The sequence below is a fragment of the Taudactylus pleione genome, unplaced genomic scaffold, assembly GCF_031769625.1.
Source record: "Taudactylus pleione unplaced genomic scaffold, aTauple2 ptg001168l, whole genome shotgun sequence".
In the NCBI taxonomy this organism is placed as follows: Eukaryota; Metazoa; Chordata; class Amphibia; order Anura; family Myobatrachidae; genus Taudactylus; species Taudactylus pleione.
The window spans coordinates 627501-654112 of NW_028285569.1; the positions used below are offsets into that span (position 1 = coordinate 627501).

The 26612-nt window shown below is 49.5% G+C and overlaps 1 protein-coding gene across 1 annotated transcript in view; it reads left to right on the forward strand.

The window, feature by feature from the left end:
• The window catches only part of LOC148453343 (cytochrome P450 4B1-like), a 208016-nt gene that overhangs the window by 170121 nt on the left and 11283 nt on the right, over nt 1-26612 (forward strand). The window contains exons 8-10 of the mRNA XM_088462254.1: nt 17934-18124; nt 18855-18988; nt 25097-25161. Coding sequence (XP_088318380.1) covers nt 17934-18124; nt 18855-18988; nt 25097-25161 — 390 coding nt within the window. The remainder of the gene's footprint in view (nt 1-17933; nt 18125-18854; nt 18989-25096; nt 25162-26612) is intronic.

Here is a 26612-nt window from a genome sequence, read left to right on the forward strand (position 1 = left end):
CCACCCTGTGCAGCATTCCCATCATGTGCAGCTTTCCCACCCTGTGAAGCATTCTCACCCTGAGCAGCATTCTCACCCTGTGCAGCATTCATACCAGGTGCAGCATTCCCCATCTGTGCAGCATTCCCCCTCTGTGCAGCATTCCCATCCTGTGCAGCATTTCCACCCTGTGCAGCACTCCCATCCTGTGCAGCATTCCCACCCTGTGCAGCATTCCCACCCTGTGCAACTTTCCCACCCTGTGCAGCATTCCCATCCTGTGCAGCATTCCCACCCTGTGCAGCTTTCCCTCCCTGTGCAGCATTCTCATCCTGTGCAGCTTTCCCACCCTGTGCAGCATTCTCATCCTGTGCAGCTTTCCCACCCTGTGCAGGATTCTCACCCTGAGGAGCATTCTCACCCTGTGCAGCATTCGTACCAGGTGCAGCATTCCCACCCTGTGCAGCATTCTCCCCTGTGCAGCATTCCCATCCTGTGCAGCATTTCCACCCTGTGCAGCATTCCCTCCCAGTGCAGCTTTCCCACCCTGTGCAGCATTCTCATCCTGTGCAGCATTCCCACCCTGTGCAGCATTCCCACCCTGTGCAGCATTCCCATCCTGTGCAGCATTCTCACCCTGTGCAGCTTTCCCACCCTGTGCAGCATTCTCACCCTGAGCAGCATTCTCAAGCCAGTGCAGCATTCGTACCAGGTGCAGCATTCCCACCCTGTGCAGCATTCCCCCTCTGTGCAGCATTCCCATCCTGTGCAGCATTTCCACCCTGTGCAGCATTCCCATCCAGTGCAGCATTCCCACCCTGTGCAGCTTTCCCACCCTGTGCAGCATTCCCACCTTGTGCAGCTTTCCCACCCTGTGCAGCATTCTCATCCTGTGCAGCATTCCCACCCTGTGCAGCATTCCCACCCTGTGCAGCATTCCCTCCCTGTGCAGCATTGTCACCCTGTGCAGCTTTTCCCCCCTGTGCAGCTTTTCCCCCCTGTGCAGGACTCCCACACTGTGCAGCATTCCCACCCTGGGCAGCATTCTCACCCTGTGCAGCATTCTCACCCTGTGCAGCTTTCCCACCCTGTGCAGCTTTCCCACCCTGTGCAGCTTTCCCACCCTGTGCAGCTTTCTCACCCTGTGCAGCTTTCTCACCCTGTGCAGCATTCTCACCCTGTGCAGCATTCTCACCCTGTGCAGCTTTCTCACCCTGTGCAGCTTTCCCACCCTGTGCAGCTTTCTCACCCTGTGCAGCTTTTTCACCCTGTGCAGCTTTCCCACCATGTGCAGCAATCCCACCATGTGCAGCATTCCCAACCTGTGCAGCATTACCACCCTGTGCAGCTTTCCCACCCTGTGCAGCATTCCCACCCTGTGCAGCATTCCCACCCTGTGCAGCATTCTCACCCTGTGCAGCTTTCTCACCCTGTGCAGCTTTGCCACCCTGTGCAGCACTCCCACCCAGTGCAGCATTCCCACCCTGTGCAACATTCTCACCCTGTGCAGCTTTCCCACCCTGTGCAGCATTTTCACCCTGTGTAGCATTCCCACCCTGTGCAGCTTTCCCACCCTGTGCAGCATTCTCACCCTGTGCAGCATTCTCACCCTGTGCAGCTTTCCCACCCTGTGCAGCTTTCTCACCCTGTGCAGCTTTCCCACCCTGTGCAGCTTTCTCACCCTGTGCAGCTTTCCCACCCTGTGCAGCTTTCTCACCCTGTGCAGCATTCTCACCCTGTGCAGCATTCCCTCCCTGTGCAGCATTCGTACCAGGTGCAGCATTCCCACCCTGTGCAGCATTCCCCCTCTGTGCAGCAATCCCATCCTGTGCAGCATTTCCACCCTGTGCAGCATTCACAGCCTGTGCAGCATTCCCACCCTGTGCAGCTTTACCACCCTGTGCAGCATTCCCACCCTGTGCAACTTTCCCACCCTGTGCAGCATTCCCATCCTGTGCAGCATTCCCACCCTGTGCAGCTTTCCCTCCCTGTGCACCATTCTCATCCTGTGCAGCTTTCCCACCCTGTGCAGCATTCTCATCCTGTGCAGCTTTCCCACCCTGTGCAGCATTCTCACCCTGAGGAGCATTCTCACCCTGTGCAGCATTCGTACCAGGTGCAGCATTCCCACCCTGTGCAGCATTCCCCCCTGTGCAGCATTCCCATCCTGTGCAGCATTTCCTCCTTGTACAGCATTCCCTCCCAGTGCAGTTTTCCCACCCTGTGCAGCATTCTCATCCTGTGCAGCATTCCCACCCTGTGCAGCATTCCCACCCTGTGCAGCATTTCCATCCTGTGCAGCATTCTCACCCTGTGCAGCTTTCCCACCCTGTGCAGCTTTCCCACCCTGTGAAGCATTCTCACCCTGAGCAGCATTCTCACCCTGTGCAGCATTCGTACCAGATGCAGCATTCTCACCCTGTGCAGCATTCGTACCAGGTGCAGCATTCCCACCCTGTGCAGCGTTCCCCCTCTGTGCAGCATTCCCATCCTGTGCAGCATTTCCACCCTGTGCAGCATTCCCATCCTGTGCAGCATTCCCATCCTGTGCAGCTTTCCCACCCTGTGCAGCATTCCCACCCTGTGCAGCTTTCCCACCCTGTGCAGCATTCTCATCCTGTGCAGCATTCCCACCCTGTGCAGCATTCCCACCCTGTGCAGAATTCCCACCCTGTGCAGCATTCCCTCCCTGTGCAGCATTGTCACCCTGTGCAGCTTTCTCACCCTGTGCAGCTTTTCCACCCTGTGCAGCACTCCCACCCTGTGCAGCATTCCCACCCTGTGCAGCATTCTCACCCTGTGCAGCATTCTCACCCTGTGCAGCTTTCCCACCCTGTGCAGCTTTCCCACCCTGTGCAGCATTCTCACCCTGTGCAGCTTTCCCACGCTGTGCAGCATTCTCACCCTGTGCAGCATTCCTTCCCTGTGCAGCATTCCCATCCTGTGCAGCATTCTCACCCTGTGCAGCATTCTCACCCTGTGCAGCTTTCTCACCCTGTGCAGCTTTCCCACCCTGTGCAGCTTTTTCACCCTGTGCAGCTTTCCCACCCTGTGCAGCTTTCCCACCCTGTGCAGCATTCTCACCCTGTGCAGCTTTCTCACCCTGTGCAGCTTTCTCACCCTGTGCAGCTTTCTCACCCTGTGCAGCTTTCCCACCCTGTGCAGCTTTTTCACCCTGTGCAGCTTTCCCACCCTGTGCAGCTTTCCCACCCTGTGCAGCTTTCCCACCCTGTGCAGCATTCCCATCCTGTGCAGCATTCTCACCTTGTGCAGCTTTCCCATCCTGTGCAGCATTCCCACCCTGTGCAGCATTCCCACCCTGTGCAGCATTCCCTCCCTGTGCAGCATTCCCATCCTGTGCAGCATTCTCACCCTGTGCAGCTTTCCCACCCTGTGCAGCATTCTCACCCTGTGCAGCATTCCCACCCTGTGCAGCTTTCTCACCCTGTGCAGCATTCTCACCCTGTGCAGCATTCCCACCCTGTGCAGCATTCTCACCCTGTGCAGCTTTCCCACCCTGTGCAGCTTTCCCACCCTGTGCAGCATTCTCTCCCTGTGCAGCATTCCCATCCTGTGCAGCATTCTCACCCTGTGCAGCATTCCCACCCTGTGCAGCTTTCCCACCCTGTGCAGCATTCTCTCCCTGTGCAGCATTCCCACCCTGTGCAGCTTTCCCACCCTGTGCAGCATTCCCATCATGTGCAGCTTTCCCACCCTGTGAAGCATTCTCACCCTGAGCAGCATTCTCACCCTGTGCAGCATTCATACCAGGTGCAGCATTCCCCATCTGTGCAGCATTCCCCCTCTGTGCAGCATTCCCATCCTGTGCAGCATTTCCACCCTGTGCAGCACTCCCATCCTGTGCAGCATTCCCACCCTGTGCAGCTTTACCACCCTGTGCAGCATTCCCACCCTGTGCAACTTTCCCACCCTGTGCAGCATTCCCATCCTGTGCAGCATTCCCACCCTGTGCAGCTTTCCCTCCCTGTGCAGCATTCTCATCCTGTGCAACTTTCCCACCCTGTGCAGCATTCTCATCCTGTGCAGCTTTCCCACCCTGTGCAGGATTCTCACCCTGAGGAGCATTCTCACCCTGTGCAGCATTCGTACCAGGTGCAGCATTCCCACCCTGTGCAGCATTCTCCCCTGTGCAGCATTCCCATCCTGTGCAGCATTTCCACCCTGTGCAGCATTCCCTCCCAGTGCAGCTTTCCCACCCTGTGCAGCATTCTCATCCTGTGCAGCATTCCCACCCTGTGCAGCATTCCCACCCTGTGCAGCATTCCCATCCTGTGCAGCATTCTCACCCTGTGCAGCTTTCCCACCCTGTGCAGCTTTCCCACCCTGTGCAGCAATCCCATCATGTGCAGCTTTCCCACCCTGTGAAGCATTCTCACCCTGAGCAGCATTCTCAACCCAGTGCAGCATTCGTACCAGGTGCAGCATTCCCACCCTGTGCAGCATTCCCCCTCTGTGCAGCATTCCCATCCTGTGCAGCATTTCCACCCTGTGCAGCATTCCCATCCAGTGCAGCATTCCCACCCTGTGCAGCTTTCCCACCCTGTGCAGCATTCCCACCCTGTGCAGCTTTCCCACCCTGTGCAGCATTCTCATCCTGTGCAGCATTCCCACCCTGTGCAGCATTCCCACCCTGTGCAGCATTCCCTCCCTGTGCAGCATTGTCACCCTGTGCAGCTTTTCCCCCCTGTGCAGCTTTTCCCCCCTGTGCAGGACTCCCACACTGTGCAGCATTCCCACCCTGGGCAGCATTCTCACCCTGTGCAGCATTCTCACCCTGTGCAGCTTTCCCACCCTGTGCAGCTTTCCCACCATGTGCAGCTTTCCCACCCTGTGCAGCTTTCTCACCCTGTGCAGCTTTCTCACCCTGTGCAGCATTCTCACCCTGTGCAGCATTCTCACCCTGTGCAGCTTTCTCACCCTGTGCAGCTTTCCCACCCTGTGCAGCTTTCTCACCCTGTGCAGCTTTTTCACCCTGTGCAGCTTTCCCACCATGTGCAGCAATCCCACCATGTGCAGCATTCCCAACCTGTGCAGCATTACCACCCTGTGCAGCTTTCCCACCCTGTGCAGCATTCCCACCCTGTGCAGCATTCCCACCCTGTGCAGCATTCTCACCCTGTGCAGCTTTCTCACCCTGTGCAGCTTTGCCACCCTGTGCAGCACTCCCACCCAGTGCAGCATTCCCACCCTGTGCAACATTCTCACCCTGTGCAGCTTTCCCACCCTGTGCAGCATTTTCACCCTGTGTAGCATTCCCACCCTGTGCAGCTTTCCCACCCTGTGCAGCATTCTCACCCTGTGCAGCTTTCCCACCCTGTGCAGCTTTCTCACCCTGTGTAGCTTTCCCACCCTGTGCAGCTTTCTCACCCTGTGCAGCATTCTCACCCTGTGCAGCATTCCCTCCCTGTGCAGCATTCGTACCAGGTGCAGCATTCCCACCCTGTGCAGCATTCCCCCTCTGTGCAGCAATCCCATCCTGTGCAGCATTTCCACCCTGTGCAGCATTCCCATCCTGTGCAGCATTCCCACCCTGTGCAGCTTTACCACCCTGTGCAGCATTCCCACCCTGTGCAACTTTCCCACCCTGTGCAGCATTCCCATCCTGTGCAGCATTCCCACCCTGTGCAGCTTTCCCTCCCTGTGCACCATTCTCATCCTGTGCAGCTTTCCCACCCTGTGCAGCATTCTCATCCTGTGCAGCTTTCCCACCCTGTGCAGCATTCTCACCCTGAGGAGCATTCTCACCCTGTGCAGCATTCGTACCAGGTGCAGCATTCCCACCCTGTGCAGCATTCCCCCCTGTGCAGCATTCCCATCCTGTGCAGCATTTCCTCCTTGTACAGCATTCCCTCCCAGTGCAGTTTTCCCACCCTGTGCAGCATTCTCATCCTGTGCAGCATTCCCACCCTGTGCAGCATTCCCACCCTGTGCAGCATTCCCACCCTGTGCAGCATTCTCACCCTGTGCAGCTTTCCCACCCTGTGCAGCTTTCCCACCCTGTGCAGCATTCTCTCCCTGTGCAGCATTCCCATCCTGTGCAGCATTCTCACCCTGTGCAGCATTCCCACCCTGTGCAGCTTTCCCACCCTGTGCAGCATTCCCTCCGTGTGCAGCATTCCCTCCCTGTGCAGCATTCTCACCCTGTGCAGCATTCCCACCCTGTGCAGCTTTCCCACCCTGTGCAGCTTTCCCACCCTGTGCAGCATTCTCACCCTGTGCAGCTTTCCTACGCTGTGCAGCATTCTCACCCTGTGCAGCATTCCCTCCCTGTGCAGCATTCCCATCCTGTGCAGCATTCTCACCCTGTGCAGCATTCTCATCCTGTGCAGCATTCCCTCCCTGTGCAGCATTCCCATCCTGTGCAGCATTCTCACCCTGTGCAGCTTTCTCACCCTGTGCAGCTTTCCCACCCTTTGCAGCTTTCCCACCCTGTGCAGCATTCCCTCCCTGTGCAGCATTCCCTCCCTGTGCAGCATTCTCACCCTGTGCAGCATTCCCATCCTGTGCAGCATTCCCACCCTGTGCAGCATTCCCTCCCTGTGCAGCATTCCCACCCTGTGCAGCATTCTCACCCTGTGCAGCATTCCCACTCTGTGCAGCTTTCCCACCCTGTGCAGCATTCTCACCCTGTGCAGCTTTCCCACCCTGTGCAGCATTCTCACCCTGTGCAGCATTCCCACCCTGTGCAGCTTTCCCATCCTGTGCAGCATTCCCACCCTGTGCAGCATTATCATCCTGAGCAGCATTCCCACCCTGTGCAGCATTCTCACCCTGTGCAGCATTCCCACCCTGTGCAGCTTTCCCACCCTGTTCAGCATTCCCTCCCTGTGCAGCATTCCCACCCTGTGCAGCATTCTCACCCTGTGGAGCATTCCCACTCTGTGCAGCTTTCCCACCCTGTGCAGCATTCTCACCCTGTGCAGCTTTCCCACCCTCTGCAGCTTTCCCACCCTGTGCAGCACTCACCCTGTGCAGCATTCCCATCCTGTGCAGCATTCTCACCCTGTGCAGCATTCTCATCCTGTGCAGCTTTCCCACCCTGTGCAGCATTCTCACCCTGTGCAGCATTCCCACCCTGTGCAGCTTTCCCACCCTGTGCAGCATTCCCTCCCTGTGCAGCAATCCCACCCTGTGCAGCTTTCTCACCCTGTGCAGCATTCCTACCCTGTGCAGCTTTCCCACCATGTTCAGCATTCTCACCCTGTGCTGCTTTCCCACCCTTTGCAGCTTTCTCACCCTGTGCAGCATTCTCACCCTGTCTAGCATTCTCATCCTGTGCAGCTTTCCCACCCTGTGCAGCATTCTCACCCTGTGCAGCTTTCCCACCCTGTGCTGCATTCCCTCCCTGTGCAGCATTCCCATCCTGTGCAGCATTCTCACCCTGTGCAGCTTTCCCACCCTGTGCAGCATTCCCTCCCTGTGCAGCTTTCCCACCCTGCGCAGCATTCTCACCCTGTGCAGCATTCTCACCCTGTGCAGCTTTCTCACCCTGTGCAGCATTCCCACCCTGTGCAGCTTTCCCACCCTCTGCAGCATTCTCACCCTGTGCAGCTTTCCCACCCTGTGCAGCATTCTCACCCTGTTCAGCATTCCCTCCCTGTGCAGCATTCCCATCCTGTGCAGCATTCTCACCCTGTGCAGCATTCTCACCCTGTGCAGCATTCCCACCCTGTGCAGCTTTCCCACCCTGTGCAGCATTCCCACCCTGTGCAGCTTTCCCACCCTGTGCAGCATTCCCACCCTGTGCAGCTTTCCCACCCTGTGCAGCATTCTCACCCTGTGCAGCATTCCCACCCTGTGCAGCTTTCCCACCCTGTGCAGCATTCCCTCCCTGTGCAGCAATCCCACCCTGTGCAGCTTTCTCACCCTGTGCAGCATTCCTACCCTGTGCAGCTTTCCCACCATGTTCAGCATTCTCACCCTGTGCTGCTTTCCCACCCTTTCCAGCTTTCTCACCCTGTGCAGCATTCTCACCCTGTCTAGCATTACCTCCCTGTGCAGCATTCCCATCCTGTGCAGCATTCTCACCCTGTGCAGCATTCTCATCCTGTGCAGCATTCCCACCCTGTGCTGCTTTCCCACCCTGTGCAGCATTCCCATCCTGTGCAGCATTCTCACCCTGTGCAGCATTCTCATCCTGTGCAGCTTTCCCACCCTGTGCAGCATTCTCACCCTGTGCAGCTTTCCCACCCTGTGCTGCATTCCCTCCCTGTGCAGCATTCCCATCCTGTGCAGCATTCTCACCCTGTGCTGCTTTCCCACCCTGTGCAGCATTCCCTCCCTGTGCAGCTTTCCCACCCTGCGCAGCATTCTCACCCTGTGCAGCATTCTCACCCTGTGCAGCTTTCTCACCCTGTGCAGCATTCCCACCCTGTGCAGCTTTCCCACCCTGTGCAGCATTCTCACCCTGTGCAGCTTTCCCACCCTGTGCAGCATTCTCACCCTGTTCAGCATTCCCTCCCTGTGCAGCATTCCCATCCTGTGCAGCATTCTCACCCTGTGCAGCATTCTCACCCTGTGCAGCATTCCCACCCTGTGCAGCTTTCCCACCCTGTGCAGCATTCCCACCCTGTGCAGCATTCCCACCCTGTGCAGCTTTCCCACCCTGTGCAGCATTCTCACCCTGTGCAGCTTTCCCACCCTGTGCTGCTTTCTCACCCTGTGCAGCTTTCCCACCCTGTGCTGCATTCCCTCCCTGTGCAGCATTCCCATCCTGTGCTGCATTCTCACCCTGTGCAGCTTTCCCACCCTGTGCAGCATTCCCTCCCTGTGCAGCTTTCCCACCCTGTGCAGCATTCTCACCCTGTGCAGCATTCTCACCCTGTGCAGCTTTCTCACCCTGTGCACCATTCCCACCCTGTGCACCTTTCCCACCCTGTGCAGCATTCTCACCCTGTGCAGCTTTCCCACCCTTTGCAGCATTCTCACCCTGTGCAGCATTCTCACCCTGTGCAGCATTCCCTCCCTGTGCAGCATTCTCACCCTGTGCAGCATTCTCTTCCTGTGCAGCATTCCCACCCTGTGCAGTTTTCCCACCCTGTGCAGCATTCTCTCCCTGTTCAGCATTCCCACCCTGTGCAGCTTTCCCACCCTGTGCAGCATTCTCACCCTGTGCAGCTTTCCCACCCTGTGCAGCATTCTCACCCTGTTCAGCATTCCCTCCCTGTGCAGCATTCCCTTCCTGTGCAGCATTCTCACCCTGTGCAGTATTCTCACCCTGTGCAGCATTCCCACCCTGTGCAGCTTTCCCACCCAGTGCAGCATTCTCACCCTGTGCAGCATTCCCACCCTGTGACGCTTTCCCACCCTGTGCAGCATTCTCACCCTGTGCAGCTTTCCCACCCTGTGCAACTTTCCCACCCTGTGCAGCATTCTCACCCTGTGCAGCATTCTCACCCTGTGCAGACGGCCACACGTTATTAGGAGCTGATAAATCCGGGTACTGTCCAATCACATAGAGTTAACTTAGCTCTGAAAGACTTGTTAAATGTAAAATACAACACATACAATATGTATCGGAGAGGTTCCCTACCATTACATAATCTATACAGTCATAATACAGTTGTGCAGATGTGACCACATACATCTTACCTCCGTGCACTACAAGTTGTGTTAAACATTACGCGTAAGCACCGTGCATCTCGGTAGCGCCAAGTGTCTTTTCTTTTGACTTTTTACCTTCAAACGCGATGTGAATAGGACACACAAGCAACTTCTGCTGATGACATGCCTGTCTAGTGTCTGTTAGGCCAGCGCAAGTTTCGGGTGCACTGCCTTACGGATAAGAAAGGACAAAATCCATGTACGGGAAGGGAGGGGGCGCAGAATTGCTGCCTTGCACTGGGTGACAGCTATCCTAGTTTCGGCCCTGCCATGGGGGATGTAGAGGGTGAGGTGAGGAGTCAGCACATCAAACTACATGTATTTGTAAGATAATCCCTCCCTTCTATATCCCATAAGCCTTATTGGAGCTAACCGGATAGGGCTTATGGGATATACAGTCAGGTGCATAAATATTGGGACATTGACAGAATTGTCATATTTTGGCCTCTATTCACCACCACAATGGTTTTGAAATGAAACAAACAAGATGTGCTTTACCTGCAGACTTTCAGATTTAATTTGAGGGTAATTACGTCCAAATCAGGTGAACGGTGTAGGAATTACAACGGTTTCTATATGTGCCTCCCACTTTTTAAGGGGCCAAAAGTAATGGGACTATCAACTCAAAAGCTATTTCATAGACAGGTGTGGGCTATTCCTTCATTATTTCATTATCACTTAAGCAGGTAAAAGGTCTGGAGTTGATTCTAGGTGTGACATTTGCATTTGGAATCAGTTGCTGTCGACTCTCAATATGAGATCCAAAGAGCTGTCACTATCAGTGAAGCAAGCCATCATTAGGCTGAAAAATCAAAACAAACCCATCAGAGAGATAGCAAAAACATTAGGTGTGGCCAAATCAACTGTTTGGAACATTCTTAAAAAGAAAGAACGCATCGGAGAGCTCAGCAACACCAAAAGACCCGGAAGACCACGGAAAACAACTGTCGTGGATGACAGAAGAATTATTTCGCTGGTGAAGAAAAACCCCTTCACAGTTGGCCAAATCAAGAACACTCTCCAGGAGGTAGATGTATATGTGTCAAAGCAACAATCAAGAGAAGACTTCACAAGAGTGAATATAGAGGGTTCACCACAAGATGCAAACCATTGGTGAGCCACAAAAACAGGAAGACCAGATTAGAGTTTGCCAAACATCTAAAAAAGCCATTACAGTTCTGGAACAACATCCTATTGACAGATGAGACAAAGATCAACTTGTACCAGAGTGATGGGAAGAGAAGGAAAGGAACTGCTCATGATCCAAAACATACCACCTCATCAGTGAAGCATGGTGGTGGTAGTGTCGTGGCGTGGGCATGTATGGCTGCCAATGGAACTGGACCCTTGTATTTATTGATGATGTGACTACTGACAAAAGCAGCAGAATGAATTCTGAAGTGTTTCGGGCAATATTATATGCTCATATTCAGTCAAATGCTTCAGAACTCATTGGACGGCGCTTCACAGTGCAGATGGACAATGACCTGAAGCATCCTGCAAAAGCTACCAAAGAGTTTTTTAAGACTAAAAAGTGGAATGTTATGCAATAGCCAAGTCAATCCCCTGACCTGAATCCGATTGAGCATGCATCACACTTGATGAAGACAAAACTGAAGGGAAAATGCCCCAAGAACAAGCAGGAACTGAAGACATTTGCAGTAGAGACCTGGCAGAGCATCACCAGGGATGAAACCCAGCATCTGGTGATGTCTATGCGTTCCAGACTTCAGTCTGTAATTGCCTGCAAAGGATTTGCAACAAAGTATTAAAACGTGAAAGTTAGATTTAGGATTGTTTCGTTTGTCCCATTACTTTTGGCCCCTTAAAAAGTGGGAGGCACATATTGAAACCATTGTAATTCCTACACCGTTCACCTGATTTGGATATAATTACCCTCAAATTAAATCTGAAAGTCTGCAGTTAAATCACATCTTGTTTGTTTCATTTCAAAGCCATTGTGGTGGTGAATAGAGGCCAAAATATGAAAATTCTGTCAATGTCCCAATATTTATGGACCTGACTGTATGTCTTTAACATGTACATAAAATATTATCAATCTTCTCCCACCTACATTTCCATCCTCATCTCGCTTCACTCTGCCAATGACCGGCCCCTCGCTTCCCAAATGGTTACCAGCTCCCACTCCCAGGACGTCGCCCATGCTGCTCCCTACTAGTGGAACTCTCTCCCTATCAGACTCTCATTCTCTTTCCAAAAACATCTTTATCAAAGTCTCGCATCTGTCATCCTAACCCATCCCTTGTATCCCCATGTCTCTGACTTACATGTCTCCCTCTCCTATAGAGTGTAAGCTCTTATGATCAGGCCCCTTTTCCCTTGTCTATTCTTTCTTACCTATGCCCTTATCTAGTCCCCATGGTTTAATTTTTGCTATCGGTGCCTTCGACTAGGGCACACGCTGATCCAGAACTGATTTTCTAGTTACAGTGACTGCATTTGCAAAGATGAGTAGTTATTGATGCCATGTACTGTATGTATAGTTTTTGTGTACTACTCTATACTGTGTATGCACTATATGTACTGTTATGTTTATACTGTACTAATGTATGCACTGTGTATGGCATTGCAGACTGTTATGAAACACCAGAGTATTTGTATAAGATTCCTAGAGCCACACTACAGTGGTCTTGTGCTTATAACAGCTGCCCGTTGCTCCCTTAGAGTAAAGTACACTCACCGGTATTTAGGATGCCGCCAGGTCTTAAAAACTCAGGACAGTAGGAACTTATCCAATAGTCTGGTGATCGCAGGATAATCAGATGGAGTAGTATAAACAAGGCAATATACAGACAACATAGGACATAGGAGCAGGATATAAAGCTTGCAAATGATAGTCCAACAGAGTTGCAGAGGATAAATATACAATGGTTTATGAATGTAGAGACAGGGAATAGGATCCAATCAGACTGGGCATCTCCAGGTACAAAGACCAGACAATACAGGAAAACACAAGGACACAAGACAAAGATTGAGACCAGAGACTTACACAGGAATATAAACTATCACCAGCAATGGTGTGCAAGGCTTGCTGCCTTTTAACAGAACATTGCACCAATGAGCATGCAGACAAAGAACCCAGCCCCCTGATAGAAAAGTGACAATCCCTTGTGGCCTCCCGGCATCCCCTGGTTGCAAAGCAACCAGCAGGACTATCCGTCATAGTGGCTGGAGAGATGCAGCATCCTGGCTACCTACGGTTTAAAGAACCCTTAGAACTAGGCTTATTTGGAAATTTCTTGAAGAAGTCCTTCTTCAGATTGTCCGCATGTAAATGTATCCATGACCTCTCTTCAGGTCCATAACCCTTCCAATCCACCAAGAAATGGACTTGACCTTGAATAAACTTGAAATTGATCTTCTCCACCACATACTCTTGATGACCAAAAATGGAGATGGCTTACTAGAATGGAAACATTTTAACTTATTGGAAGAAAGCACAGGTTTTAATAGAGAACAATGGTGGACATTAGAAATTTTAAACGACTTGGCCAAATTAAGGGGAAAGGCAACTGGATTTACCTGTTTGACAATCTGGAAAGGCTCGATGTACCTAGGCCCAAACGTCTAGAAAGACTGGTGAAGTTTGATGTTGCAAATAGACAACCACACTTTATTTCCTACTTTAAGCCTACAAGGTCTATGATGTTTGCCTGCAAAAAAAATGTAACAAAAAGAAGCTTTGTTAAGAGCAAGGTGCACTTTTTGCCAAATCACCTTGAGACGAGCAGCTGTGTTCTGAATCGCAGGCACCCCACTAGGCAAGTGAGGAGAAGGAATTTGCTCTGGGGTGATATCCGGACACACAGACAAATAGAGTTATCTTAGGGGTCAAATGGCAGGCATTTTTCTAAGCAAACTCTGCTAATGGCAGATATGCAGCCCAGTTGTTGTGAAGTTTAGAGATGTAACAGCAGATATATTGTTCAGGAGATTGGTTGATACAGTATGTTCCATGTGAGCATTTGACTGTGGATAAACTGAGGTTAATAGTTAATGAGGAGCAAATTGATCTCCAGAACTGAGCACTGGATACCTCTGTCTAACGGAGATATACAATGAAGCCATGCAACCTGAAAACATGTTGGATGAATATTGATGCAAGATCTGTGGCACTAGGAAGCTTGGTCAACTGAATCATCTTGCTGAAACGATCCACCACCACCCAGACTGTGTTAAAACCAGAGGAAATCAGCAAATCCACAATATAATCCTTAGAGATGTGTGACCATTGTTTGTTGGGGATAGCCAAAGGCAGAGGTGGACTCATAGAACATATTCGAGGAGTTTTGTTCCTGGCACAAACTTCACAAGACTGCACAAATTCTTTGATGTCTCGACTGATAGTAGGCCACCAGACACAATGGTTCAGAAATTCCAGAGTTCTAGAGACTCCTGGATGTCCTGACACTTTATTGGAATTAAAATCTGACAAAATTGCCCCTCTTAAAAATTCAGGGATGAACAAAAGACCCAGAGGAGTTCCAGGAGGAGCCTGAGATTGCATGGATTGCCGCTAAGTAGCCAAATCCTGTGCTAAAACGGTGTGATTGGATACTGTAGGAATGATACATTTTTTTGGTAATCATGACATCTTAAATCTTGAAGGAAACTTTGTGATAGGGCATCTGCCTTGATGTTTTTAGACCTGGGTCTTTATGCAATAATGAAATGAATTTGGGGAAAGAATAATGCCTTGTGTGCTTGTCTAAAATTAAGTCTTTTGGCACATTTTTGTGGTCTGTGATGATAGTGACAGTATGCTTTGCCCCCTCCACCCAGAGTCTCCAATATTCAAATGCCCATTTGATAGCAAGTACAGTAATTCACGATTACCAATGTCATAGTTAATTTCTGCAGTCGAGAATTTCCGTGTCAAGAAAGCACAAGGAAACTATTTATTATTGACAGGCTTTGAGGCACCTACCCCTACCATAGAGGCATCCACTTCCACAATAAAAGGCCACTCTAGATTTGGATGATGCACAATTGGCGCAGAAACAAAGGCTTGCTTAATAATTTCTAAAGCTTGAATTGCTTGTGGGGACCAATTGAGATTTATTGTTAGGGCAGTGATTGGAGCCGCCAGTACTGAAAATGCACAGATAAAATGTCTATAATATGCAAAGCCTAGGAACTGTTGGATGGATTTCAAGTTAGTAGGTTGAACCCAGTTGAAATGGCCTGAAGTTTACTAGGATCCATGAAGAATCCCTTAGGGGTTATGACGTATCCAAGGAAAGAAACTTTTTCCACCTCAAATTAACATTTCTCTAGCTATGCATATAGATGATTTTCCCAAAGTTTGGGAAGATCCTGCTTAACAAGTCTACGATACTGCTCCAAAGTCTGAGAATAGATCTATGAGTCCATATAGACCATGACAAATATTCCCAGAAATTCACAAAGGACGTCATTGATAAGATCCTGGAAGACAACGGGGGCATTAGAAAGGCCAAAGGGCATAATAAGATATTCATAATGGCCAGACTTTAAGTTAAATGCCATTTTCTATTCATCGACCTCTTTGATTCGTATAAGGTTATATGCACTCTGCAAAGTGATTTTAGAAATAATAGTAGCCTCTCTGAGATGATCAAATTGTACAAAAATCAATGGAAATTGATACATATTTTTGACCGTAATTTTGTTTAAACCCCTAAAGTTGATGCAGGGCCGAAGACTCCATCGTTATTAGCAACAAAGAAAAATCCTGCTCCCACTGGGGACTTGAAAGGTCTAATGAAACTTTTGGCAAGGTTCTCTTGGATGTAATCTTCCATGGCTTTGGTTTCAGGAATGGACAAAGCATATATCCTTCCTTTTGGCAACTTGGAACCGGCATAAGTTCTATGGCACAGTCATAGACATCAGTTCTATTCTTAGAAATACATCTGTAAATTCTGAATACTTTGGAAGTAATCCTTCTGGCACTTGCTGAATGATTCGGATAGGCAGAGATAGACACCCAGTCACACAGTCGGCACCCCACTGATTAATTTCTCCTGTTCTTCAATTAACCACTGGATTGTGAAGTTTCAACCAAGGATAATAGGAACCATTGGACAATAGAAGACCAAGCTTTCTGTATGAAGAGCACCAATTGTGACATGAATAGGCAGGGTCTGTGATGTAACTTGGCCATCTAAGAAAGGACTACAGTCAAGGCCAAAGACGGTAAAAGCTGGAGTTAATTTTAATGAAGAAATTCTGAGTGACTGGGTGAACACAATATCCATAAAACTTCCTGCGGCTCCACTGTCTGAGAAGGCAGAAACTTCAGTACTTTGCTTGTTGGCAGAGATCCATACCGGTACTAATGCAGAATTTTTGGAAGAGACAGAATGTACACCTAAATGAATCCCTTCCACTTCACTTAGGCCTTGTCTTTTTCTGCCTTCACAGGACAAATCAGAGCAAGATGACCTTTGTCACCCCAATATAGACATAAACCCAGAGTCTGTCTTCTGGCCTTCTCTTCAGCAGGGAGTCAAAGTTCCCCTATCTGCATAGGCTCCTCAGTATCTGGAACAGCAGCACAGGGAAATAATGGAGGCAGCTCTTTTCTATCCTACGTTCCTAAATGCACCTGTCGATTTTAATTGAGAGGTGCTTAAGACTGTCCAAAGACTGAGGGACTGGATACTGGATTAGAAAATTCTTGATTTGCTTGGAGAGGTCAAGCCAAAATTGGCTACGTAAAGCTGGGTCATTCCAAGCACTGTCAGTGGACAATCGTCTGAACTCTGTGCAATAAACCACTGCAGAATTGCATCCCTGTTTGAGAGCACGAAGATGTGATTCTGCCAATGCAACCCAATCTGGGTCATCATATTATATGCCTAAAGCTGTAAAAAATGCATCCACAGATTGTAAAGCAGAATGATCAGGGTCTACCCCAAAAGCCCAGGTTTGCGAGTCTCCTTGTAAGAAAGAAATGATACTGTACCTGTTGAACTTCAGAATCAGAAGAAATAGGCCTTAGTTGGAAATTTAATTTAGAACTTTCTTTGAAATTGAAGAATTTTTTCCGGTCCTCAGAGAAGTGATTCAACTTAGGTTCGTTTACAGCCTCTTGGGAGGATGGAGCGGACCTATGATTTTCTTCTTGAGTTGTTTCTCAAAGTGTCAGATCTTGTACCATTTGTGGATAAATGCTGGATTTGATTTGCCAGAATTTGGGCAGGACCAGGTGGAGCGGGTTCCATACTAGCACAGACTACTCCCAGCACTTAGTGGGCCGGTGATAACGTCATGAAACACTATAGAATTTGCATAAGATTCCTAGAGCTCATAACAGCCGCCCATTGTTCCCTTAGAGCAGTGGTGTCAAACTTGCGGCCCTCGAGCTGCAGTGGAACTACACATCCCAGCATGCTCTGCCACAGTTTGCTATTAGGGTATGCTAAATCTGTGGCATTTTGGGATATATAGTCCCACAGCAGCAGGATAGGCACAGGTTTGACAACCCTGCCTTAGAGTAAAGTACACTCACCAGTACTTAGGATGCCACCAGGTCTTTAAGCTGAGGACAGTAGGAATTTATCCAATACTCTGGTGATCACAGGATAATTGGCTGGAGTAGTATAAACAAGGAAAATACAGACAACATAGGACATAGATGCTGAAAGCACCTACAGGGTAACCACAAAGCAGTGCTGGTAATATATATTGCGAACAGATGGTAAAACAGCAGAGGTGAATAAGTACTGAATAGCAGAGGTAGCTTGCAATGATGATCAACAGCAGTAAATAACCCTTAGGAGCAGGATATAAAGCTTACAGATGGTAATGCAACAGAGTAATGCAGAGGTTAAATATACAACGGCTCATGGTTGTAGATACAGGGAATAGGTTCCAATCAGACTGGGGGTCTCCAGGTACACAGACAAGGCAAGGCACATGCAGGTAAACCCCAGGACACAGGAATTGGGATCAGACCAGAGGCTAACACAGGTATATAAACTATCACCGGCATTTGTGTGCAGGGCTGGCTGTCATTTAACAGAACACTGCCCCAATGAGCATGCAGGCAGAGAACCCAGCCCCCTGATAGAAAACTGTTAGCCGCTGTACCGCTGCACATAGCCGGTGTCCCAGCTGTTAGTCCCAGTCCGGACCATAATCCCCTGTGGCTGCCCAGTGTCCCCTGGTTGCTAAGCTAGCACTGGGACCATCCGTTATAGTGGTCAGAGAGACACGTCATCCCAGCTGCCTAGTGATGACTGGGATCCGAAGAGGAGAGATGATGGTGAGAGCAACTATTGATTGGACAAATCACTTGACAAGTGAAACTTTCCTTTCCCCAGGATGAGAGCGGTCAGGGCCTGTCTGATGAGGACCTGCGGGCGGAGGTGGACACATTCATGTTTGAGGGACATGATACTACAGCCAGCGGGATCTCCTGGATATTATACTGTATGGCCAAGTACCCCGAGCACCAGGAGAGATGCCGGGAGGAGATCCGAGAGGTCCTGGGTGAGCGGAACACAGTGGAGTGGTGAGAACTTTGTATATAATGGCAATAGCGTGATACTGTACTGTAATTGATACGGTTGGAAATGAAAGTTCCGATGTGTAAGAAGTAATTAGCAGTGATAGTGTGATTTGTTTTTATAAATTAGTATCAGGAACAGCATATCCCGGATTGCCAATATATTATGCCATCCATTAAAAGAATAGTTTGTATTAAATGCACAATATAGATGTCACAAGTAACATAGGGAATGTCAACAGGTAAAAAAAACACCAGCGCTCCCGATTTAAACAGAAGATTTCATCACAATAGTGACAAATATATGCAATAAATACATGAAATATATAGAGAGCGGCAGTGAGGCCCCTGCCTTACATTAGTACTGACCCAGTGCAGGTTACAATGTAATGTCGCTCAGTTACAATAATGCACACAAGGGCCCATCTCATCCTGAGTTGTGTGACTGATGATTACACTGTTACTCTGGCTGTTCTGTTTATGTTTGTGTATATTATACAGCATGTGCGGTACAGTATAATATACGCACTATAACAGGCACATTGTATGCACAGGAAGGCGAAGCGCAAAGTGATTCCCAATTCTCATTCTTATCTGTAAGTCTGAGAGAGCAAAACAATTGTCACATTCAGCCCAAATAGATGGGAAACGTTTTTGCGCATTTTTCCCACTATAATCGTAGATGGAAGATTATTATATTATTATATATTATATATTATCCTTTGTGTGTGACCAGGGACGATCTGGGTAAGATGCCGTACACCACCATGTGTATTAAGGAGAGTATGCGGCTCTATCCCCCGGTACCAGGAGTTGGTCGTGAGCTCAGCCAGCCAATCACATTCTGCGATGGGAGGAGCCTGCCCAAAGGTCAGTTGGAATGTCTGTTAAATAAAGTACTGAGATGTGAATTATGTTACACTATATAATGTCTTCTGTGGGTGTGGTCCTGGGATCAGTATATAACTATACTTATTACACTCAGCACCAGATATTAGTGTTACCTACAAATAGGAACTGAGGAAAGAACTTGCAGGTGGATCCATTTTAAACCACTGACAAATGAGATATTGGGGGATAAATTTACTAAGAATAAACACAATGCACGTTACTGCGATTTGTGTGTGTGTTTTTTGTGACCAAAATCAAGGACTCATTAAGAATTGTGTTTTCCTGTCTATTTTGTTCTGATGGTGATACTGATCATGATCGCTGATCAGTCAGATGTGCGCAGAGCTTGTGTGTGACTGTGTAAGTAAGCCACACACAGGGAGTATGTACATACAGAGCTTATGTGTGTGACTGTGTAAGTAAGCCGCACACAGGGAGTATGTACATACAGAGCTTATGTGTGTGACTGTGTAAGTGAGCCGCACACAGGGAGTATGTACATACAGAGCTTATGTGTGTGACTGTGTAAATAAGACGCACACAGAGAGTATGTACATACAGAGCTTATGTGTGTGACTGTGTAAGTAAGACGCACACAGAGAGTATGTACATACAGAGCTTATGTGTGTGACTGTGTAAGACGCACACAGGGAGTATGTACATACAGAGCTTATGTGTGTGACTGTGTAAGTAAGACGCACACAGGGAGTATGTACATACAGAGCTTATGTGTGTGACTGTTTAAGTAAGACACACACAGGGAGTATGTGCATACAGAGCTTATGTGTGTGACTGTGTAAGTAAGACGCACACAGGGAGTATGTACATACAGAGCTTATGTGTGTGACTGTGTAAGTAAGATGCACACAGAGAGTATGTACATACAGAGCTTATGTGTGTGACTGTGTAAGTAAGACGCACGGAGGGAGTATGTACATACAAAGCTTATGTGTGTAACTGTGTAAGTAAGACGCACACAGGGAGTATGTACATACAGAGCTTATGTGTGTGACTGTGTAAGTAAGACGCACACAGGGAGTATGTACATACAGAGCTTATGTGTGTGACTGTGTAAGTAAGACGCACACATGGAGTATGTACATACAGAGCTTATATGTGTGACTGTGTAGTAAGACGCACACATGGAGTATGTACATACAGAGCTTATGTGTGTGACTGTGTAGTAAGACGCACACATGGAGTATGTACATACAGAGCTTATGTGTGTGACTGTGTAGTAAGACGCACACATGGAGTATGTACATACAGAGCTTATGTGTGTGACTGTGTAAGTAAGACGCACACAGGGAGTATGTACATACAGAGCTTATGTGTGTGACTGTGTAACTAAGACGCACACAGGGAGTATGTACATACAGAGCTTATGTGTGTGACTGTGTAAGTAAGATGCACACAGGGAGTATGTGCATACAGAGCTTATGTGTGTGACTGTGTAAGTAAGACGCACACAGGGAGTATGTACATACAGAGCTTATGTGTGTGACTGTGTAAGTAAGATGCACACAGAGAGTATGTACATACAGAGCTTATGTGTGTGACTGTGTAAGTAAGACGCACGCAGGGAGTATGTACATACAAAGCTTATGTGTGTAACTGTGTAAGTAAGACTCACACAGGGAGTATGTACATACAGAGCTTATGTGTGTGACTGTGTAGGTAAGACGCACACAGGGAGTATGTACATACAGAGCTTATGTGTGTGACTGTGTAGGTAAGACGCACACAGGGAGTATGTACATACAGAGCTTATGTGTGTGACTGTGTAAGTAAGACGCACACAGGGAGTATGTACATACAGAGCTTATGTGTGTGACTGTGTAAGTAAGACGCACACATGGAGTATGTACATACAGAGCTTATATGTGTGACTGTGTAGTAAGACGCACACATGGAGTATGTACATACAGAGCTTATGTGTGTGACTGTGTAGTAAGACGCACACATGGAGTATGTACATACAGAGCTTATGTGTGTGACTGTGTAAGTAAGACGCACACAGGGAGTATGTACATACAGAGCTTATGTGTGTGACTGTGTAAGTAAGATGCACACAGGGAGTATGTACATACAGAGCTTATGTGTGTGACTGTGTAAGTAAGATGCACACAGGGAGTATGTACATACAGAGCTTATGTGTGTGACTGTGTAAGTAAGACGCACACAGGGAGTATGTACATACAGAGCTTATGTGTGTGACAGTGTAAGTAAGACGCACACAGGGAGTATGTACATACAGAGCTTTCTTGTCCATGGGATCAGGAGAAAGACTTGTTTTTTTTGCTAAGCCCCCTGGATGTCTACCCAGAGAAAGGGGCTGACCAGTGCCATGGCGCCGCGTAGGTAAGTATATAGTGTGAGTGGTTAATAAAGGGTTAACAAATGTGTGTGTGACTTGTGTGTTGTTTTTTCTTAAAATTTTTTCTTTATAATGGGGGTACAGGTGCAATCGGGGCCTTACTGATCGGGCATGGTGGCACTTATGGTTCTACAAGTGCTGCCGTGCTGGGGCAGGCTTGCTGTGACATGTAGTCCCACTGTAAAGAATAATATTTTTTACTACTTATCACACATTAACCCTGCACCCACCACCACCAGAGGTGAAGGGAATGGCCCCTGGGGATGTAGTTAATGTCCCTACGATTGGGATGCCGGCTGGTGAAATCCCGACAGGACTGGGGATGCTGACGTCGGAATCCCAAAAGCCAGCATCCCGATCGTAAGGAGACCCAGGCAAGGTCAGTATCAGCCGCGGGGGGTGGGGGTGGGTTAGGTATAGATACCTCAGGGGGATTTAGGATTAGGCTGTGGGAGGGGGGAGTTTAGGGTTAGGCACTAAGGGGGGGGGTTAGGCACTTACCGGGCGGCTTAGGGTTAGGGTGCGGGGTAGAGGGGGTTAGTATGAGGGTACCAAAAACAAAGGTTAGGAAGTAAATAGGACAGAGGAACAGTACTCACCATTCCCCTGTGCCGCTGTCAGTCAGTCCTCTACTACAGTATTTCATACAGATTCAAGCCCCAGACATCTCCCCAGCCCTAGCCCAAATTTTTTGGTAAGCGAGTATATTTTTGGTGCCCCTCTATGCAGTGTCCCTTTTACAGTGCCCCCAGTAGTGGTCCACCCTGTGCAGTGCCCCTTGTGCCTCCAGTAGTACTCTCCACTATGTAGTGCCCCCAGTAGTGGTACCCCCTATGCAGTGTCCCTTCTATAGAGCCCCCAATAGTAGTCCCCCCCATGCAGTGCCCCCAATAGTGGTACCCCTTATGCAGTGCCCTTTAAACAGTGGATCCAGTTGTAGTTCCCCCCCTATGCAGTACCCCCAGTATTGCCCTTTATATAGAGCCCCCAGTAGTGGTCCCTCGATGCAGTGCCCCCAGTGGTAGTCCCCTTCCTTGTAGTGCCCCCAGTGGTAGTCGTCCCTCCTTGTAGTGCCCTTAGTAGTAGTCCCCCCTTGTAGTAGTCCCCCAGTTGAGGTTCCCCCCCTATGCAGTGCCCCCAGTAGTAGCCCCCCTTGCTGTGCCCCTTTGGAGGTTCCCCCCTAAGCAGTGCCCCCAGTAGTAGCCACCCCCTTGTAGTCCCCCCGGTAGTAGTCCCCGGCGAGTAGACACATGTAATAAGAAAACCCCCAAAAAACCACTTACCTGAATCCCCGCTCCGTCTCCCCCTCCCGCCGCCGCCATCGATCCTCAGTCTGTCCTCCTGGGCCGCGCCACTCTGCATTATTGGAGAGACGTCATGACGTCTCTCCCATTACCCACTGCCGGAGCCGGAAGATGGAGCGGCTCCCTCAGTGGGCGCAGCAGCTAATGAGAGTCTGACAGACTCTCATTGGCTGCTAATTAGAACAAACACAGCTGCCGGCGCCGGCGTGTTTGTCACTGTGTAGTGCTGACCGAACTCCGTCTGGTCAGTGCTACACTACACGCGCGGTGCAGCTGTGTCACAGAGGTAGAGTCTGCCCGCAGCCCGCATGGTCGCAGCTGCGTACCATGCGTATGGGTAGAACCGGCCCTGCCCTTGATGTATGTCCCCCTGCTATGGCATTACCATCCGGCTGGTTGAGCCCTGTGCTAGTTACTGGGTATATCAGGGAGCCCCACCCTATTTTTCCCCGAATTTCCAGGACCAGAACAGGCTCAGAAGTAGGGGGCTTATACATTTTTTTTTCTAGCTTTTTTCCCTTTATTTACGCAGTCACAAACAAAAGCTCTGCACAGATCTGACGGAAGACGCAGCTCACAGATCTGACGGAACACGCAGTCACAGAACTGACGGAACACGCAGTCACAGATCTGACGGAACACGCAGTCACAGAACTGACGGAACACGCAGTCACAGATCTGACGGAAGATGCAGCTCACAGATCTGACGGAAGACGCAGTCACAGATCTGACGGAAGACGCAGTCACAGATCTGACGGAAGACGCAGTCACAGACGCTTCTAGTGATTTCTTTTATTCTGCTCTATTGTGTTTTGAAACACGATTCTTACTAAATCCGTGACTTGTACTCCTGTCTATGGAAAGTACTCGCGGGTTGATTTGATGGTATGCTGACTTCTGTTTGAGTGTTTTGACGTCTATTTTTGGACACGATCATGTTTTTATATGCGTGTTTGCATTAGTAAATCACTAATTTCAGGGAAAACTCTCACAGGACTGCAAACTCGCCCCAAACACGATTCTTAGTAAATTTACCCCTTGGGGGCTGATGTAACTATGGTTGCAGAGTGCATTTTGCATGATTTAATCCTGCGCATGCTCAGAAAGTGAATACATGCATATCCACATATGAACACACGTGTATTTTGCATGTATCAGATCTTAATATCATCAAAGCAAAATGCGGGAGGGAGCACGCCTACCTAGCTGTATGGTAATGCTGAGGAGTTTTTCTGCATCAGCACCTTAATTCCAAATATCCATCATGTGCTGGTTCCTAGAGAAAGAGGCTACATTTTCATTGGTTCAGCTCACAGCTGGCTACATTCTCATTGGTTCAGCTCACAGCTGGCTACATTTTCATTGGTTCAGCTCAATGCTGGCTACATTCTCATTGGTTCAGCTCACAGCTGGCTACATTCTCATTGGATCAGCTCACAGCTGGCTACATTCTCACTGTTTCAGCTCACAGCTGGCTACACCCTCATTGGTTCAGCTCACAGCTGGCTACATTGTCATTGGATCAGCACACAGCTGGCTACATTCTCATTGGTTCAGCTCACAGCTGGCTACATTCTCATTGGTTCAGCTCACAGCTAGCTACATTCTCATTGGATCAGCTCACAGCTGGCTACATTCTCACTGTTTCCGCTCTCAGCTGGCTACACCCTCATTGGTTCAGCTCGCAGCTGGCTACATTCTCATTGGATCAGCTCACAGCTGGCTACATTCTCACTGTTTCCGCTCTCAGCTGGCTACACCCTCATTGGTTCAGCTCGCAGCTGGCTACATGCTCATTGGATCAGCTCACAGCTGACTACATGCTCGTTGGTTCAGCTCACAGCTGGCTACATTCTCATTGGTTCAGCTCACAGCTGGCTACATTCTCATTGGTTCAGCTCACAGCTGGCTACATTCTCATTGGATCAGCACACAGCTGGCTACATTCTAATTGGTTCAGCTGACAGCTAGCTATATTCTCATTGGCTCAGCAGACAACAGGCTACATTCTCATTGGTTCAGCTCACAACAGGCTACATTGGTTCAGCTCACTTAATCTCTCCACTGTTCGAAAGTAACATGTTCTTTAAATGTGCTGACCTTGGAATTCTAACTACTTCTTATATACAATATATTTGGAAGCACCATCCAGGTGTCACATATACCAATGCATTTTATAAAGAGGTTTAAACTTTAGTTAACTGCTTTTAAATACAAAGGCAACCATTCATATATATATTTTTCAGAGGATATTTGTCTCACCTGCCTATACGGGCCTCAACGTGACACCGATGTACCATATCTGTTTGTTTGTCATCTACCAGTGAAATGTATAGTGCAATGAATCTACCATGCATGTAAATGAGAAACTCCTCTCTCCTCACCCTGCCATCATTGTATTTGCAGGTGCTGTGGTTCTCGTTAGTATCTATGCAATAAACAGATGTCCGAGTGTATGGGAAGACCCAGAGGTAATCAGGGGGAGGGTGTGTGATACTTGCACTAGATCTTACAGAATAACACACGTGTAATGTGAGAACAGAAAGGTCTCCTATACAGTACTGATGGGATTTACTAAGGTTCTCACTGGTGTCTAATATGTAACAATTCTTCTATCACTGTTACTGTGAGAGCCACATGGGAAACAGCCACCAATACACTGAGATACCTACTGTGCCAGACACCAGGGTCCTTCTCACTGGCTGAGGAGAGGCAGCGCGACACCGCCAGTCACTGCGCTTCCTCCTGCAGGTAGGGGGGCTTATTGTACAAAGAGACAGAGGTAGTACCACCCCCACCCCTTGACTCTCCCCCACACTGACTGCAGGAGAGGCAGCACTACACCACCAGTCACTGCGCTTCCTCCTGCAGGTAGGGGGACTTATTGTACAAAGAGACAGAGGTAGTACTACCCCCACCCCTTGTCTCTCACCCACACTGACTGCAGGAGGGGCAGCACTACACCGCCAGTCACTGCGCTTCCTCCTGCAGGTAGGGGGACTTATTGTACAAAGAGACAGAGGTAGTACCACCCCCACCCCTTGTCTCTCCCCCACACTGACTGCAGGAGGGGCAGCACTACACCACCAGTCACTGCGCTTCCTCCTGCAGGTAGGGGGGCTTATTGTACAAAGAGACAGAGGTAGTACCATCCCCACCCCTTCTTTCTCCCCCACACTGACTGCAGGAAGGGCAGCACTACACCGCCAGTCACTGCGCTTCCTCCTGCATGTAGGGGGACTTATTGTACAAAGAGACAGAGGTAGTACCACCCCCACCCCTTGTCTCTCCCCTACACTGACTGCAGAAGGGGCAGCGCTACACCGCCAGTCACTGTGCTTCCTCCTGCAGGTAGGGGGACTTATTGTACAAAGAGACAGAGGTAGTACCACCCCCACCCCTTGTCTCTCCCCCACACTGACTGCAGGATGGGCAGCACTACACCGCCAGTCACTGTGCTTCCTCCTGCAGGTAGGGGGGCTTATTGTACAAAGAGACAGAGGTAGTACCACCCCCACCCCTTCTCTCTCCCCCACACTGACTGCAGGAGGGGCAGCACTACACCACCAGTCACTGCGCTTCCTCTTGCAGGTAGGGGGGCTTATTGCACAAAGAGACAGAGGTAGTACCACCCCCCACCCCTGCTCTCTCCCCCACACTGACTGCAGGATGGGCAGCACTACACCGCCAGTCACTGTGCTTCCTCCTGCAGGTAGGGGGGCTTATTGTACAAAGAGACAGAGGTAGTACCACCCCCACCCCTTCTCTCTCCCCCACACTGACTGCAGGAGGGGCAGCACTACACCACCAGTCACTGCGCTTCCTCTTGCAGGTAGGGGGGCTTATTGTACAAAGAGACAGAGGTAGTACCACCCCCCACCCCTTCTCTCTCCCCCACACTGACTGCAGGATGCACAGCTCT